General features: G+C 34.3%; 1 protein-coding gene across 15 annotated transcripts in view; it reads right to left on the reverse strand.

Moving 5' to 3' along the window:
• Window positions 1-1,880: 1,880 nt before the first annotated feature.
• Window positions 1,881-18,264, reverse strand: part of LOC126751314 (serine-rich adhesin for platelets) — a 140,858-nt gene continuing 124,474 nt past the window's right edge. For 14 of the 15 annotated variants that reach the window (XM_050461480.1, XM_050461479.1, XM_050461478.1 and 11 more), the window contains 3 exons: window positions 7,734-12,003; window positions 6,439-7,665; window positions 1,881-6,173 (listed from right to left, as the gene is read on the reverse strand). In XM_050461480.1, the coding sequence (XP_050317437.1) occupies window positions 7,611-7,665; window positions 7,734-12,003 (4,325 nt within the window). In that variant the 3' untranslated portion in view covers window positions 1,881-6,173; window positions 6,439-7,610. The remainder of the gene's footprint in view (window positions 6,174-6,438; window positions 7,666-7,733; window positions 12,004-18,264) is intronic. The other variant, XM_050461474.1, reaches the window with a different exon arrangement.

Raw genomic sequence — 18,264 nt, forward strand, 5'->3', positions numbered from 1 at the left:
TGCTTTAAAAAGTAAGAAGAAATTAAATGTTTAAACTTTTCAGCCTCAAAGTTTGAAACCGAACAATACACGTAAAGGACAATAAGTGTGTTGACGTGTGATCCAAGAAGAGGTACTTTTTAATAGACGTGTATTGACAGATCACCTGTCGTGTCAAGCTGTCATGTTATTTTTACGAAAATTCACGTTCCATAAAGAATGTGCTTAGCTCGCTTCGCTCAATTTATGGTCAACATAATCGACCGACTGAGCGTGCTATCTTGAGACCCAGCATCCATTATTGTATAACATTCAACCGAATAGAGCACGCAGTGAAAAAAATAAAGCAGCTGTAGTTGAGAGTGTACACGAAGACTGTGGAAAGCACCACGGACCGACGTATGAAACGATTTGGCTTATTTTACATCGGGATCTTAAATTGAAAACGTACAAAATACACCTTGTGCAATAACATCGACAGCGACATCGCTTAATTCTATGGACTCGTGAAAAACTTCCAAAAAGAACAGAAGTTTTTGATTTCCAAATTTTGTTCAGCAATGGCGCCCATTTTTGACTCAATGGGTATGCAAACAAGCAAAATTAAAGCATTTGTGACAAAGAGCAACCAGAAGAGTATCAAAAGCAGATATTTTATCCAGAAAAAAACAAAAGTTTGGTTTGGTGTGTTGGTCGGGGGAATCATCGGTCCATATTTCTCAAAAAATGATGCCGGTAAGAACGTGACAGTCAATGGAAAAGTTATCGTGCCATGATACCCAACTATTGGATGTCTGAAATTGAAGACCGTGATTTTGGCAACATTTGGTTTCACGAAGATAGCGCCACTTCCCACACATCGCTTCAATCAATGGATTTATTGAGAGAACACTTCGGCCTTTCGATTGGGCATCAAATAGTATGTATATAGAGAGAAAAGCACCACACAAGTCATTTGCAAATTACCAGTCAGAATGCTCAAACGAGTGTCAAAATGCTCAAACGAGTCATTGAAAATTGGACTAACCGGATGGATCATCGGAGACATAACCGCGGCCAACATTTGAAAGAGATAATCTACAGAAAATAAATGCCAAAGATTGTTCTTTCGAATGATAATAAACATTCCCAACATTGCCCATTAAATTTGAAGTCTACGTGTTTTTTTTTTTAATCAAGAACTTCGAAATGGATAACTCCAAAAACAAGAGGCATAATATATAGTAAATTTCCACGATTTTTCACTATTGTTTGTCGTTGGTCTTTACATGTGGCACTGAACTTAACTGTCAAAAACTTGTATTTGTTTTCTGGTTTGACAACTATCCCTTTGGGAAATTCTATACCTCTAACGTACAACCTGTCTTAAATAATAATGAGTAGTCGAAAAAAGTCTTTTCGTATTTCTAATCAAGCTTCAACTTATTTTTTTATATTTGTAATCATAAATAAATAAACAAATATGTACCATTTTGGTCGAACCACTTTTTGACATTTTTCCGGTAAAGACACTTCCAGAACGGAAGTGAGCGAACCATTGTTGTGCTGCACCATTGTTGTACTACGTCTTCGTAAACTTTACAAATTTCATGCGTGACTTGCGTGGCACTCTTCGATTTTTTTTACAAACGTTTCAAAATATGGCGAATTTCTTCATTTTTTCACTCATTTTTGAACAGCTGTAATTCTTTTTCAACTTCCCCGATTAATTTAATTTTTAAATTTAAATTTTTTTCCGATTAAAAGAAGCTTAAAATCACACCTTTCCAACACTATATGGTATGACACAATGTGATTGGTAGCACTGGACATATACGACTGCAACGACATTTATTGCCGAAATACGAAAAGACTTTTTCGACTATCCAATATAGTATTTTCTTTGTATTGAAACAAAAAAATTCAAATGAAAGTAACAAAAATTTATTTATTTTTTTTATTAAATAATTGCTTCTTGTACTCGTATTTCCATAAATGAGAAATAACGCAACAGTTCTGTGTATGTATGTATATATGGAAGTCAAATAGTACATTTGCTCATACAGATTTTCTAAATGTTTTAATAAGTACCTACTCTTTTGCGGTTAAAAGCAGTGGTGCTTTTCAATATAACTGCTAATTACAAAAGTATTTAATTCTGTAATTTTAGTTGTTATTTATTTATGAAATTATTTATTTCTATTGTGTGTTTACATTGCTTACGTTGCTAATTTCAACAGTTTGAAATTGGTTCTAAAGAGTTTTTTTCCCTCAAAAACAAAAATGTTTGTTATTGTGTTTCGCCATTCGCTTCATTCTTATTTATTTACTGGGGACTAAATAAAAGTTTTTTATTGAAAAATTCTCTAAACAATATGCACTATGGGTAAATAGTAGGTGTTTTTGTAATTCAAATAAACAACTGCGCGCATTTTTTGTAGATTTTTATTACTAAGTAAATATAATTTTATTTTTATTTATTTATTTGTTTTTTTTTTTATTTAAATATTATATTTTTTTGTATTTAAATCATTTTTTTATTTATTTAATTTTTTTGTTTTTATTAATTTTTGGTTTTTGATTCAATGAACTTGGCAAATGTTTAATCTTGAATTCTAGTTAACTCTTCAAATCCATGCATCTGCTATTGTTGATTACATATTCAATTAACTATTTCTTAAACTGTTTATTTTTTTTAATTGTTTTTTTTTATTTTTTTTTTTTATGTTTTATACTTTCAACTTATTTAATTGTTATATCTACGCTTAACTACATTTTCGCTAAACAAGTAGCTACGTGTTTCATTCATGCTGTGCCATTAAGTACGCAGACAGTTCAAATCTAATAAATTTCCCTACAATTCCATTGTTAAAGTCTATCAGCCTGTTTTGAGTTCATACGTATTTGTTGCATTCGTTTCGAAAATTCGCTATGCGTATTCGCTGTCACCAAAGGGGTTATTCACACCACATACAAGTCTTACACAATTACACTAACACTGTTAGTGTCCGTCTACCAATATGTTTCGTTAATTTACGGTATGAGATATACATAATAACATTAACATTTCTATGATTTAACAATTTTCTAATTTTGAAAATAATTTTTGTATTAAATTTCTTAACTAAATTTGAGTGCAAGTTTACAAACATACACATTTATTTCGTTTTGTGTTTTTATTTACTTTTGGGATTATAGTTTTTTTATTACTTTTGTGTTTGTGCTCATTCTAAAAAATCAGTTCTTTTCTTAATTCACGAAAAATTCCATTTACGCCTACTTTTGTCCGGTTATGGCTGTGCAACCACTGTTTCTCGTTATAAAAAATAAAAGTTCTGATGACAGTGTCACAGGTGAGAAATTGGTTTACATAAAATTAGTCAAACTATATTTCGTATTCGATAGTATGTACATATGTGAAAGTTTCTAATTTTGAAAGGGACCAAATCACCAATGCTTCTTCGAAGTGGCATTTAACAAGATATTTTTAATCTAATCCTGTAGGTAACTGAAGTGTATATTCCTTTTAAAAATTAAGTGATTCAGCAAAACATGTGTGACTTTTTAAGAGCTTTCACACGTTGGATTATGGAAGCTTTTTTTCGAAAACTAAAGGCATATGTATTTTCACTGAAATAAAAGAATTACAGCAATTTTTTGCTATTTTGGAAAGCTTTCGTGAGATTTCAAAAGCTTTTATTTTTTACTAAAATCAAATCATAACAAAATGTTCATACATTTTTTTCTGAATTTCTGCAAGCTCTCATCTCTTTTCACAAAAATATAAACCCTTTTTTACCGTGGTTACTTAAAAAGGGTATAAAAGGAGATATTAAATTAAAATATATGAAATCAAATCTTAACGTGATAGTTAAAAATTTCTTTCTAATTTTGTGCGAGCTTTCACCTCTTCTCAAAAACTGTAGTACCTATTTTGTTTCGGTATTTGAAAGCTCTTCTAAAGCTTAAAAAGGATATAAAAGAAGATATTATTGCTATTTTTGCAGAGTTTTCATGAGATTTCGAAAGCTTTTATAAAAGTTAAAGTATTATAGATTTTTTTCTGACATTTTGCGAGATATCAACTCTTTTCACAAAACTATGTACTCTTTTTTACTTTGGTATTTCAAAAGCTCTTGTAAAACTTAAAAAGTGTAGAAAAAAGATATTATTGCAGTTTCTTTAACTTTTAAGTGCTTTCATGCATGTTTTTGGCAGCGAAATTAGTCACTTAATGTACCTTTATATTAAACATGTATTTCAGTTCTACTCTTTTCTACCGTACGCTTCATTTTATTACGATATTTTTGCAGTCATTTCATGCAAGTGGTAATTAGAAATGAATAAAACCAAAAATATTAATTTCGTTGCTAACTAAAGAGCATTCACAATTTTTAAAAATTTAAGCTTTTCATTTAAAGCTTTTGCTATATTTTAAGAGTTTACAAGTGGTAATTAGAAATTAAAACCATCAAAATATTACTTTGATTAGTTACTTAAAAGCTTTCACTATTTTTTGAAGCTTTCAGCGCTTTCACAATTTTTAAATTTTCAATAGTCAAATAGGTAGTTTGTTTCATCAACAGCGGAAAGAATAATGACATTATTAACGAAACCTCCAACTTGAGTTTTTCGAAAGTTTCCGTTTATTATAAAACGTTTGGCACCAGTTTGCGAAAGGTACATATTTGTTGAGTAATTGAAATAAATCAATGCAAGCTTTCGTGTTTTGTTAATAACATTACAAGCAACGAAATTTGTTTTATTTATTTAGCTTTCACGTTTTTGTCAATTTTCTTACTACTTTTTATCGAAAACTTTTCATTTTTTACTGAAATCTTTGTGAGGCGCTTACACATTTTAAAAGCATATTTCAAATACAATACTTTCATAAATGCACACTCTTTTCTGACATTTCAAGCCCTTAGGTATAAGTAAAAGCTCTCTCTCGCTATCTCTCTCTCTTTCTTGAAATCATGCAACACTCTAACAATATTTATGCTAAGTTCTTCAACATTACATAACTTTTATTTAATAATTCATAGTTGTTTAAACACTGAAATTATTTTCCAAATAAAAAAGGCACATTTTAAAGGTTCTATGAGATAATAAAAACCAAAAAGCTTTTGATATTTCAATTCAAATTGTATTATTGTTCTTTTAAGTCAGTCATTATTAATATAGTATGTAGCTGCTTATAATTCATATCGTAATCATAATTAGTCTATTAATTTAATAAATATTGTTATTAATCGCTTTCGTTACTACTTAAATTCTCTAAAGATTTCTAAATGTATGATTCACACCGAAATCTTTGCGGTTGCATAACTCTTTGCTGGAAGCTCAATGCGGTGAGACAAAATAATGACAATTGTTTTGGCAACTCACTGATTCCATTATTTGTACTACTAACTGGGAGCTTTTATTGAACTTTCGATCATTAGCCAGATAAATTCTCTCAACTGACAAGCAAACCAAAATTAACATTTTTGGAGCCTAATAATGAGATTTTTAGGGTAGATAATATGTTTTTTACACTTTTCTTATTTTGAAGTTTAATTATTTAAAATATTTCTAACGGCAATCGACTTTTTCCACTCATTTGTTACTATAATCTTACCTAACTTCGTCTGTTATACACCAACTTCTAAGAAAACATACTTTTCGAGACCGTCTTGCCAATTTCTACGCTGGGCGAGGCTCTCAAATTGCGGATAGTCCTAAAATTATGTATATTTCGATGTGGGCAATAAACTTTTTATTCGATAAAGTTAATAGAGACAGTTCTGTTTTTAATCGCTTATAATCAATAGTATTTTTTTGAAAATATTCCAAAATTTTAAATCAACTGACGATAAATATTTTAATATTTATTTATTAAATTGAGCTCAATTGATTGCTAATTGAGACAATTATATTTTGATCCATTATGGTAAATATGGTATCGTTATTTTGTAAATGGAGCCCAATTACCTGCTAATTACCTATCAATTGAGACAATTACATTTTATTCGATTATAATCAATAGTATTTTTTTGAAAATATTCCAAAATTTTAAATCAACTGACGATAAATATTTTAATATTTATTTATTAAATTGAGCTCAATTGATTGCTAATTGAGACAATTATATTTTGATCCATTATAATCAATAGTATGTTCTTGAAAATAGACGAAAATATGGTATCATTATTTTGTAAATGGAGCCCAATTACCTGCTAATTACCTGTCAATTGAGACAATTACATTTTATTCGATTATAATCAACAGTATCTTTTTGAAAATATTCCAAAATGTTAAATCAACTGATGATAAATATTTTTATATTTATTTATTAAATTGAGCTCAATTGACTGTTAATTAAGACAATTATATTTTGATGCAATATAACCAATAGTATTTTCTTGAAAATAGACGAAAATTCGGAATCGGTTAAAAATAAATATTTTATTATTTATTTTGTAAATGGAGCTCAATTACCTGCTAATTGAGACAATTGCTTTTTTAACCGTATATAATCAATAGTATTTTCTCGAAAACATAAAAAATTGATAAATATTTTAATATTTACTTAGTAAATTAAGCTCAATTACATGTTAATTTCCTGTCAATTGAGACAATTACATTTTATTCGATTATGATCAATAATATTTCGTTGAAAATAAACTAAAATTTCGAATCAATTAATGATAAAATCTTTTAGGTTTATTTAGTAGATGGAGCTCCATTACTTTCTCAATTAAGCAAAGCTTGAAAATTAGTCAATCAATTAACCCAATATGATAACCATTATTGTAGAGTGGTCTAAGATAAACAGAACTAAATGAGTTAAAGTGTAGTACAGATGAGAAAACCTTAGCAGCCCGCTCTCTCCAAATGATGCAAAACCACGAACCTGCATTCATGGAAATACGAGTTCATTAATATATTAATTGAGAACAATGTTCGATTCACACTTTTAGTGAAACATGTCGTGCGTATTAATGTGTTATTTCAGAACGCTTTGATGCAGCTTCGTATTTAAGAAGACAACGTTCAGTAACTCAGTAACTCAGCAAACACAACCTTTAATCACTATACCCTCGATACCATTAAGCTTCATATATTGCTTCAGATTAAAGCCCCGAAAAATGCCAAAGAAAAACCTTAAATTAACAGCTGCACATATTGACCTATTTACCTCACTCTATAATGCCTTTTCTCGTCCAGCTGAACTGGTTTATCAAAGTCTTCAACTCGCCACATTTTCAAATTCTACCCTAACTATATTTACTCCAAAAAGGGTCCAATTATAATAGCTTTCCTTAGCTCTCATGAACCATGTGTAAACGCTGTCTACATTTGTACCTCCATGTGGACCTATATACACATCTATCAATCGGTGTGAATCAGACTTAAGTAAGTGTACGCTACCATATATGTTACATACCTACATACTGTATGTATATTTGGTAATTAAATTAGTTTCTTAGTAAACACTACTTGTCGTAGTAGAATTAAAACTTATTTCTAATGCGCGTTGTGCATTCCTGCAGTTTCTTGTCGCCACTAGTCCTTGAGGACGCCGACGACGAAGCGGTATGCGTGCTGCTGCCACGATTCCGTTTCGAGTAATAGCAGAAGATACAGAAGCCATTCTGCGGTGTTGTACATCAAATGTTTGTTGGACTGCGTGTGGCCGACGAGGTTCGATAACGTGAACTCGATCTAAAAGATGTTAGAAAATTAAGAAAATTGATGCCGTCTCAAAATTTTAGGTAAGTGCGACAACTTACCTCGAAATGCTTGAAGTGTAGTCCCGTACTGGCGTGCGTGCTTCTCGTCTGAAACTACTGACACCGGTCGACGGAGGAGTGGTTGTAGGATCGAGCAGTGACATGGTGCGATGATCGTAGGCGCGTATAGGTCGCCGACCCACCGTCGCGTAACCGTCCAAAGTGGAATTGGTGAGTGTAGCACCGCTGGGCAGAGTGCCATTGAATGTATATGAGGAACGTCGTTTCGGGCTGTAGGTATTGTAGTAGGTACTGCCGACGCCTGTACCAGCGCCAATGCCGGTGCCTACACCCATACTCAAGCCACCAGTCGCCGAAGAGCCTTTGCTCTCGTAAGGACTTGAACTGGCAGATGACTTATAGCGTATTGGCACGCCGCTATTTAATGACATATAATCGCTGTCGGCAGTGGAGCCATAGCGTTTGCTGATCAATGATGGTGATGTAGTAGGCCGTATATCGTTGAGGCTCTTACGCGGTTTTGTGATGTTGGTGGCATAGTCGAGCGGCGCTTTGTAAATGGGTGGTTTCAATTCAGTGCCAACCGGACTTAACTTCAACGGTCTGAAGAACTCTTGTGTAATGTCTGGTGATTTGGCGCGTTCATTGGAGTTTACTTTAGTGCTAGAACGTGCTTTTACGGCGGCCTGTTGCTCACGATAATAGTCGCGCACTGCACTCGGTCCGACAATGCTACTCGTGCGCTTAGGTTTCTTATCGTTAAAGCGGCAATAGAAACTACGACGTTTGATGCGATCAATTACGCTCTCATTTGGATCGGAGCTTTCACCACGTGTGGGTGATGAGAGCTGCGATGCACGTGAGAGACGCGATACAGTTGGCGAAGGTGAAGCGTGTAGCATGTAGTTATCTTCCGAACACACAGACCAGTTATCGAAGTAGAGCTCGGGCTCTTCAGTTGGCGATAGGAACGTCGAAGTTGAGGCACAATCATCTTGATAACTGCGCGAGTCGGATGAGTAATTGGCAATGTTCTCAGTAGATGGGGTTAGTAAGTGATTGCGATTTATCTCGTGTGTGGACGAGGTGCGATAACCTGATGTTTGCGAGGTCTGCATTGATGAATTGTTATTAGTCATATACGAGTTATTATTATTAGTGGCATTATCCATGGATTGCTGGCTGGAGCTGTTATTTGACGAACTGTTCACGGCACCAGGGTAAGGTGGCAGATTCGAGTAGATGCCATTACCGTTCATGTAGGTCGTTTTCATGTTGTTGCGATTCGTTGTAGTATTGTTATCAATTTTATCCAATTTGGTAAGGTCCAACATGAGTCCCTTGCGTTTGTCCTTATTGCTCTGCGTCATTTCCTTGCTCGGCAATACGACATCTTTCTCATCGCGGCTGCTCTTGGACTTCTGTAGCGCTACGGCGTCCTGTAAACATTCGGCGCATTGCTTTTCTTCTGTGTTAACTCTAGGCGCCGGTGCAATTTCACAGCTACATGTGGCAGTGATCTCTGGTTTCCGTCCGGAGCCTAAGTTGGCGGCAATGGCGGCTGAAATGCTACTGGAACGATGACACTCGCCCGTATTCTGGTAGATTGGCGACGGCGATGTTTCGCGTATCTGACGTTCAATATTGCTAGTAGAACGCGTGCTTTGTACTCGCCGTTCTGCGCCATTTGCTTCCTTATCATTGCGCTTAAAGAGACCTAATACGCGGTTAACTGCATTCTTATTAAACGTTCCCGGCATGTCCTCCACGCTGACGGCGCGCTTGATGTAGTTTGTTTCGGTTGCGGGACGTGACCGTGGTACGGAGCGCTCACGTAATGAACGGATTACTGCGTCAATTCTCGAGCGCTTATCCGACTTTGCTGGTTTTTCCTTCATTTCACCTTCCATACCAGGTGGCTTAGTGGTTGTATTATTTTCAACGGCAGTCTTTGTATAAGTGCCATCTAGAGATTTCTTTTTTTTAAGTAACGTGGATTTATCCTTTACTTTGTCTGGTGAGGAACTATCTGGCGACTTTTTCTTTACCACCGCACCGTTTGCCGAAGAAGCGGGACTGGAGGTTGCGCTTTTCTTTTCCTTGCTCATAGCAGAATCGCGTAGTTTTTCAAATTTCTGTCCAATAGCATAGAGCAGGCCTTTACTCGGCTTCTTTTCCGGAGATTTTTCTTTAACGACGGGACTTGACTCCTTAGAATTTTCCGCTGGCGTAGTCGTTGTGGACGTTGTTGCTGGCGTCGGAGTTGTAGGTGTGACTGGCAGTGGTTGTGCTAACTTAGATTTTTTAGAAACTTTCACGATTTTCTTAACTGTGGTTGGTTTAATGTCACTCGAAGATGAAGTTTCTACAGTGCCTCGTGATATTGGCGTCTGTGGCTCGAATTTCTCTTCAACAGCTAGTGGTGGGGTTGAGTTTCTCACCCTGCCTTCGGCTATTGTTGGTATTGCGGCGCCGCTACGCGTAACTTTTCTCGATTCTTTCGGGGGTGTTAACTTAGATGCTGGATAACTCTTGGGTCGTATCAGTCGGCTTTCACGCGTAGCCTGGGAGTTGGACGCCTCTAAAGTTGAATCTGCAGTCATTTCTGGTATAGTACTTGGCTTATTAGGTAACTTGGGTGTCAAAGTACTCGGTTCTTTGGTTGGATACGACTTAGGTCGCTTAAGCTTAGATTCTCTTCTAGACTGCTCTATTTCTGCTGGTGTGAGAGTATTATCCTCTATTGTACTCGAGTTAGCGGTGGCAGCTTCGTTTAGTGTCGTCTTTGTAGTTTCAGTCTTTCTCACAATCTTTTTCACTTTCTTCACTACAGATGTAGTGACGGTCGCATCCGCATCTGTACTAGATTCCGTTGTATTGAACTTATCTTTAGGTTTTATTTTTTTAATTTTCTTTATTGTAGATGAAGACTCTTTCTCTTCAATTTCCGCACGACTGCCTGGCCCCTCGACTACCGACTTTGTGGTCGTCTCCGAAGAGCGCTCTACCGAAATCTCTCTGGGCAGCGCCGATCTTAGCTGCTGCTGCTGTTGATCTTGCTGCGTTCGTGTAGCTGACAGTAATTGTAACTCTTCCAAAATCTTATCAGCCAGCTCATTCTTACGTAACTCTTCAGTGATCTCACGTGGACGGGACAAACTACGTCGGTTATGCCTAATTGTTTCCTGGGATGAACTGCTAGCCGGCTGATATTCTGAATAGATTTCCATGCTTTTATTACGCACATGTTTCGGTTCCGTTTTCAGTGGTATACCCGAGCTTTCCGCATTGGGTAAGCTATTTTTACGCGACATTGCGTCTTCCGCATCAAAACTGGTGTAATTGCAGCGCTCTCTACTAGGCTCACGTGATCTTTCTCGTATTTCACGCAACACACTTTGAGTTTCACGTTCACGCTGTTTCTTTTCACGTTGAAATGGATTCTCATCGAGAGGTTCGTCGAAAAAGTCTGGTCGCAAAAATCGTGAGATACGTTTCTGTGAAGAGCGTCTACGCAATGAGCTGCTACCACCGTCTGCTGATATAATAGGCGGCGATAAACAACCACTTGGTGGACGCCCTTGCGCAGAACCGACTGTTTCACGTGGTATACCTAAAGTGCTATAACGTTTTTGTGGCGATACGGAACCGCTTTCGGTAGACGAATCTTTAGGCGCCGTTTTATTAAAATATGGTGAGTAGTATTTGTAGCGATCATTGATGTCAGTTGTATAGGTAGAGCACATCGATTTACCATAATCATCGCGACAAACACTGCTGCTGCGGCTTTTCGACACCACATCGCTTGACGAAGGGATACTCGATTCGTAATCGTAACGCGTACGACTGAGACTCCGTCGATATACGGGATCATAGTGCCGACGTTCGCTGCTATCTGTGCTACGTTTGCTCGTTGTGCTGCTGCTAGCGGTCTCCTCCGCGACGTTTTCTTTAAGATCCTGTCCAGCACCGGTGTGTAACACACCACGTCCGCCGCTCTGACTGCGCTTATAAATTCTAACCGGCGCGGTTTGTGTACCGCCTTGCATACTCAACGTGCGTGACAATTTGCGCGCCTGTGTTGGCGGCAATTTGGCCAGTAGTTGCTCTTGGAAGCATTTCGGTAGACCGGGTGTGATGCTGGATAATGTTTCTAGATCCTTCTTGCTCAAACGTAGACGCGAGAGATCTAAGTCAGCCAAATCGAGTGGCTCATCCGTGGCTAGGGCTGGCGTTGCCTGACCGTCAACTGTGCTACTAGGTTCGGCGATAGTGGCCGGACGGCCAATTTTGGTTGCCCCCTTTGTACCTGAAATATAAATGAATGCGTTAAAAGGCAAAAAGGCGCGACGGATAAACACTAAGAAGACTTCATTTGATTCGATGTAAAATTGGTATCTGGATACTTAAAACTGATTGCAAAAGAAGCTCAAAATGTACTTACCGGTTAGCTTAACAAGGAACGACAATTGTTGTCTGATTCTTCTTCACTTGCTTGTTTCATGTATTGAATAATATATTTATATTAACCTCAGGCATAAAGTTAAAATTAGAGTAAAATAATTCATACGCGAACTGAGCTTGCAATCTCATTCTATTCTTGGGGTTCGGAGGGTGTCAGTAGACGAATTGGTTTCATTATTATTTTCAATATATCGCTTCGCTTATACATATGTTCGAGGTATAAGTTTAGTGCATTTTCCTTGAAACTGTGGTTAGGCATAAGAGATTGACTATATGTTAAAACTACAAGCATTTTTAAGGCGAACAACTTCTTATGGAAATTTAGGGGATTGTCTGAAAATAATTAGCTTCACAGTCCAGATTTAGTTACATTGTCCTGTTAGTTTCATTTTTCAGAAATGTTTTGAAAACAAACTCATTTGCACTCATTACTCATTTCTTCCCAGTTTCTGCTAGATTTTATATCCCTTTTTTGTCTCTTTCTCTCTCTCTCTCTCATGTTATGCTCTTCTGATTTTTAATGAGCTTATTTTCATACTCTGAAAAGGGTGAACACGCAGAAGACAACGGCGGAAGTCCTTAAAGTGTGTACTTATATATAAGAGATTATCGTTGATTTGGCCATCCCGCTATCTGTTAAGCGAACTACTACACCAATTTTTGAGATATCAATCTGCGCCAGATCAACATCTACGTAGACAGCCATGCAAAGATCAAGGCAGCTGCCACGTATTGTATATCGGTCCGAATTATCTTGGAAAGCAGGGCAGCAGTGAAAAGTGGCGACAGAAGCAAGCAACTTAAGTTCTATTGGATGCGATGTCACAAAGGCATCGAGAGCAATGAAATATTGGACGAGATTGCCAAGAATGGTGTACGGATAACACCCAAAAAGTAATCAACATTGGAAGACTCATGCACTGTCTATACAACGATCTGGACAGAAGCACGTTAAAGAAAATCAAAACCCGATGGAACGAGATATCTGGGCGTAAAAGTCTAAAAATCATGTGCAAAACGGTAGTTCGGAAGTATACCAAATTCCAATTGGCACTCGGTAGAAGAGACTGCAGGAACATGATGGGAATACTAGCTGGTCGCTGTCTGGTGTCGACACACGCACGCAGGATAGGACTGACAGATCAAAAAGACTGCAGGAAATGTTTAGAGCGGGCAAACATAAAAATAATTTAGCATTTTTGGTGCACTTGTATGATACACTGGAAGATGTATCGATAGTGCGGCCGCAGAGTCTGTCGAAATTCGAGTTAAGCGGAGGCATCCTTATGATATGGATGACTACTTCTCATGGACCTAGTAACTGAACTCCTTATGGTATCGCAAAGGACCAAAACTAGCCTATGCGTGGCTTATTGGCCTACCAGACTAACCTAACGTAACCTACCCAATTTAACTCAATTTCGAAGAACTTACACCGATTGCGTTATAATATTAAACTTACCTTTTTTCTCAGATTTGCGACACACATTGCCATATGGAACCAACATTCTCGGCTTGCTGGGAATATTAAAACTTCTTTGCCGAGCAATGCAACCAAAAGAATGTCTTTTAAAATCAGAAAGCTGAGTATATTTATGGCTCTTGCAGCAACGCATTAACACTTCAAGGTCACATAGCAACAACGGAACAACAAAAACTCACACTGTTAACAGCTACATACATATTCAGTTGCAAAACACAAATTGCAGGAACGGGAAGCGAGTGCAGGAATTGGGTTTGGGGCTTCAAACACATGCTTGGGCCAACAAGTGTTAAAGGTTAATAAAGGTAAAAAGTACAAATAAAGGCATGAGCATAGCCTCATAACGAATATAAAATAAAAAAAAAAATTAGAAAAAAAATGTAAAAAAGATAAGAATTAATAAAAACAAATAAAAATAAATAATAAAAATTACAAAAAAAAATCATATACAAAAAAAAATTAATTAAAAATAATAAAAGAATCGAATTGAAAAAACCTTAAAAATAACAATAAAAATACACGAAAAAATCAATTAAAATAAAACGAAAAGATAAATATTTAATTATGTATATTTTTTTCATTAATATTACTTTAAAATGCGTAATAAAATTAAAATGAAAAAATATAAAAAAAATAATTAAAAAAATTTTAAATTCAATAAAAATATGGGAAACAAAATTAAAAAATTAAACTTTAATTAAATGAATAATTAAAAAAAATAATAATAAAACTAAAAGAAAAATATTAATAATTAATAAATTAATTTTTTTTTTGTTTTAATAATTAAAAAAACAAATTAAAAATTAAAGCGAGAAAAGAAATTTAATAAAACGAAATTTAAAATTTAAATAATGTTTCAATAAAAAAAATTTATAATTAGCAAATTGTTTTTTTTTTAATATTGCTTAGAAATGAATAATAAAATTAAAAAAAATAATAATAATTTTAAACGATATGAAATTTTTTAAAATAATATAAAACAATATTGAAATTAAAAAATAAAAATTTAATTAAAATAAATGAAAATAAAATTAAAACAATTAAAAAAAATTATAATAAAAATATATAAAAAAAAAACTAATTAAAAAAAAAATTTAATTAAAAAGGAATAATAAGATTTAAAAATAATTATAATAATTCAAATTAAAAAAATTTAAAAAAAAATTTAAAAAAAAGTTCAAAAAAAAAATTTTAAATAAATAAAATAATAATATTGAAATTAAAAAAAAATTCATTGCAATGAAATGTTTAAATAAAATTAAAATAAAACAAAAAGTTGAATATTTATAATTAACAAATTGTTTTTTTTTTTTTTTTAATATTAGTTTTACAATTTTATTGTTTTTTGCTTGTTTAAAACACACATACTAGATAATATAAAAAATATATATAAAAATAAAGCATATTAGGAATATGGTATATAATGTATTATGTTATTATTGTGTTTGTTATGTCTTTTGTTTGATTGTTTCTGTTATTTTTTTTTTTTGTTTAATATACAATTACAGTTATTTATTTTTTTTATACTCAATTAGATTGTTTAAGGCATAATTATATAATATTAGCAAAAGAATGGAGGAAATATGTGTAAGAGCATCGCCTCTTCAATAACTCACTGGTAGCTGCTTCATCGTTGCTTGTGTGGAATTACAAGCGTCTATGTGTAGGTGTAAGCATTTTAAGGCATTCTTGATTTATTTCGAATTTATTGCTTGATGCATGTAATATAAATGTATGCTTGATTGTGCTGTCATTTGCTTTAAAACATGCTGATTAATGAGCGCCTGCGTCTTTTTCTCGGGTTTACAATTTTGTAACAATACTAAATCAATTACATACATACATACAAACAATAGAAAATATATGCATATATCGCAAATGTGTTTGTGTTGTGGAAGAACCGCAAAAACAATTTTTTTTTTGCAAGTATTTTTTAGGTTATTTTTAACTGCATAGTATTGATTGGTAAATTATTAACGCTTTGCGGTTTTTAAGATTTTAGTTCAAATATTCACTGCAAAAAAGGTAGAAAATAATAAATTAATTAAAGTAAAATAAGGGAAAAAACGCTCACTGATTTAACTGAGGCCACAAGAAAAAACAAATACATATATGTAAATATTTCAAAGTTGCTTTTTTAAATTGAAGCAGGAAACAGAAATGTGAAAAGTTAACTTTATCGCCGAACGAAATTTTCTTGTAGAAATAGCGATCGGTGGCCATATCGTTTTAAACGCATTACCGAACACGCGATGTGTTTGACGTTCGTTCGGCTTCAATTCTTGCACAATTTAGATGTTATGAACCTGCAAACCAAGTCCTTGCCACAAAATCTTTCATAAAGTGAGTGGACGCAGCTCCAATTGAAGTGAGCGATGGCGAATGATCACATTCGGGTCTTCTTTGACACTATGCTCCAGAAATAGTGTCTTCGGCAGCTCTGCATTTGCACACTAGCCACTAGTAAGTCTGGTGCGAAACCGATCCAATGTTGCTCGGTTCTGCCTTAACAGCTGTCAAAAAGACCAAACTTCGAAAAAGATAATGTCTCATTGAAAACCACACGTCTTAAGGCAAAAATACCTGCTATCTGTTTCTGTCAATAACCACCTACCACCATTTCGATTGTATGAAAACTGCAATTAGGCGGGCCAAACATCAACTATCTTTAAGAAAAATTGAAACGTTCCTTTCAAAGTCAGTCGTTTTGTTTTTCAACTATCTTAGATCATTATATAGCCCACAACTTAAAATTTAAATTGTAAAACATTTTATTTACATTTTTTTTTTGTTTTTTTAATTAATAAAAAATCAGTTTCCTTGTTTTCCTTGTAGCCACAGTCATACGGTTAGTTGAAGGTAAAATAAATGACGAAAATAATAAGTAAATTTATATATATAAATCATAAAATCATTTGTATAAAATTATAAAACTTTTGCTTAATTTATAGAAATGGTACTACTACATTTATTTTATAACAAATATCAGGAAATAAGTGTGTGTTGTGTAGCTATAAACTTAGAAAGGTTACACCTCTTTACTGCTGTGAGAAAGGGGTTAAAGGTGGGACAAAACTGTACCAACTGAATGATTCAGAAGGCGTGGTAAAGCAGTAAAGCAATACTCCTTTCGACGGAGGCCATTGGGTCTCTACAATGCATGACATGGGACCTTTCAGCAAGACTCTGCCCCAGCAGACAAGACTGAAAGCGACTTAAAAGCAATATTCTTGGTTTCATAGTGGCCAATGATTGGCCTCTGGAAGTATTGAATTGAATCCACTGGATTGTTTCTTTTATTTTTCTTTTTTTTTATTATGATAGCTATTTATATTTGGCGATGAATTTCTTCGATGAAAACGAAAATCAAATCAAAAAATGTATGAGACCATTGAATTCCTTACCATACTATGAGTTTTGCAATTCAAAACTATTTTTTCTCCAATCTGCTACATAATTCATTAGGAGAAAGAACTTGCCTTAAAATAGTAAACCATCAAATTAGTCATTAATATCTTTTACAAGGTAAGGTTTACGAAAAACTCGTAAGTGGCCTTTTGTAGAACTTTTAATTTCCTACAAAATCTATGAAACGATATATTTTTGAAACAATCGAAAGTGAGATTTGATTTGTTTTATCTTATAATTAGAAAATTATACGCCTTCGCGTAACAATTGAGAGCTCATATTGCAGAGATTTTCTTAGCGATGTCTAAAAACCTATTTTTCAGAGTGCAAAACGAATTTGACTAAGCTAGCTATTAGTTCGATTCGTCACTATCCAAGTTATTACCTAGGTTGCCCTTTTTATTTCGGGATTTGGCAACACTAGTATTGCAATCTGGAAACAAACAATTTTGTCGTAAATTTGAACATTTTTGATGTTATACATACTTAGAAACCAAAAATCAAAAAATTAAATTAAATCTCTGAGATTTTATTTTTTACAACTTTTAACATGGATTAACTCAGTAACAGATCATCGAAGAACTTAATTCAATTATTGGTGATGAAGCTCCATCAAGAACCAGGGTTTATCGATGAATTAAATCGAAGTTGTAGATCACTACAAGACGGATTTCGTCTTTGTTCAAAGGTCTTTCAAAATCAGTTATTGTTCCGGAAACCATTGTTGCTGTGCATAAACTGATATTGCAAGATCGTCATGTGATCTATCGTGATATCGAGACAGCTATGAGCAATAGTGGGACTAGCATATGTATGTATGTATATTCAATGTTGCTTGAATATTTGACTATAAAAAACTTTTTTTCACGTGGGATCCTACACAATTTGTTTATCACTCAAAAAAGGTTTGTGTGGATGGGTCGAGAGAAGTGTTAAAAAATACTATAGCGGTGCTTCGAAACATTTCCATGAAAACGTGACAGATGATGAAACATGGTTTTAAGGTTGAATGTATGGATATTTCAAGACGAGCCGAGTTCTCAAACATCGTTTGAAACAATTTCATTTTTGAGCATTCCAACCGTCATATCCACCGTGACTGGGCAACGAGTGACTTATTTTTATTCTAGTTAGTAAAATATAAACTAAGAGGTCAACGTTTTTCATTACCTAAAGAGGCGGTTGCTACGTTTAGAACGCTTGTTTTGGAGACAT

Source organism: Bactrocera neohumeralis, chromosome 2 (assembly GCF_024586455.1).
Source record: "Bactrocera neohumeralis isolate Rockhampton chromosome 2, APGP_CSIRO_Bneo_wtdbg2-racon-allhic-juicebox.fasta_v2, whole genome shotgun sequence".
NCBI classification, from domain to species: Eukaryota; Metazoa; Arthropoda; class Insecta; order Diptera; family Tephritidae; genus Bactrocera; species Bactrocera neohumeralis.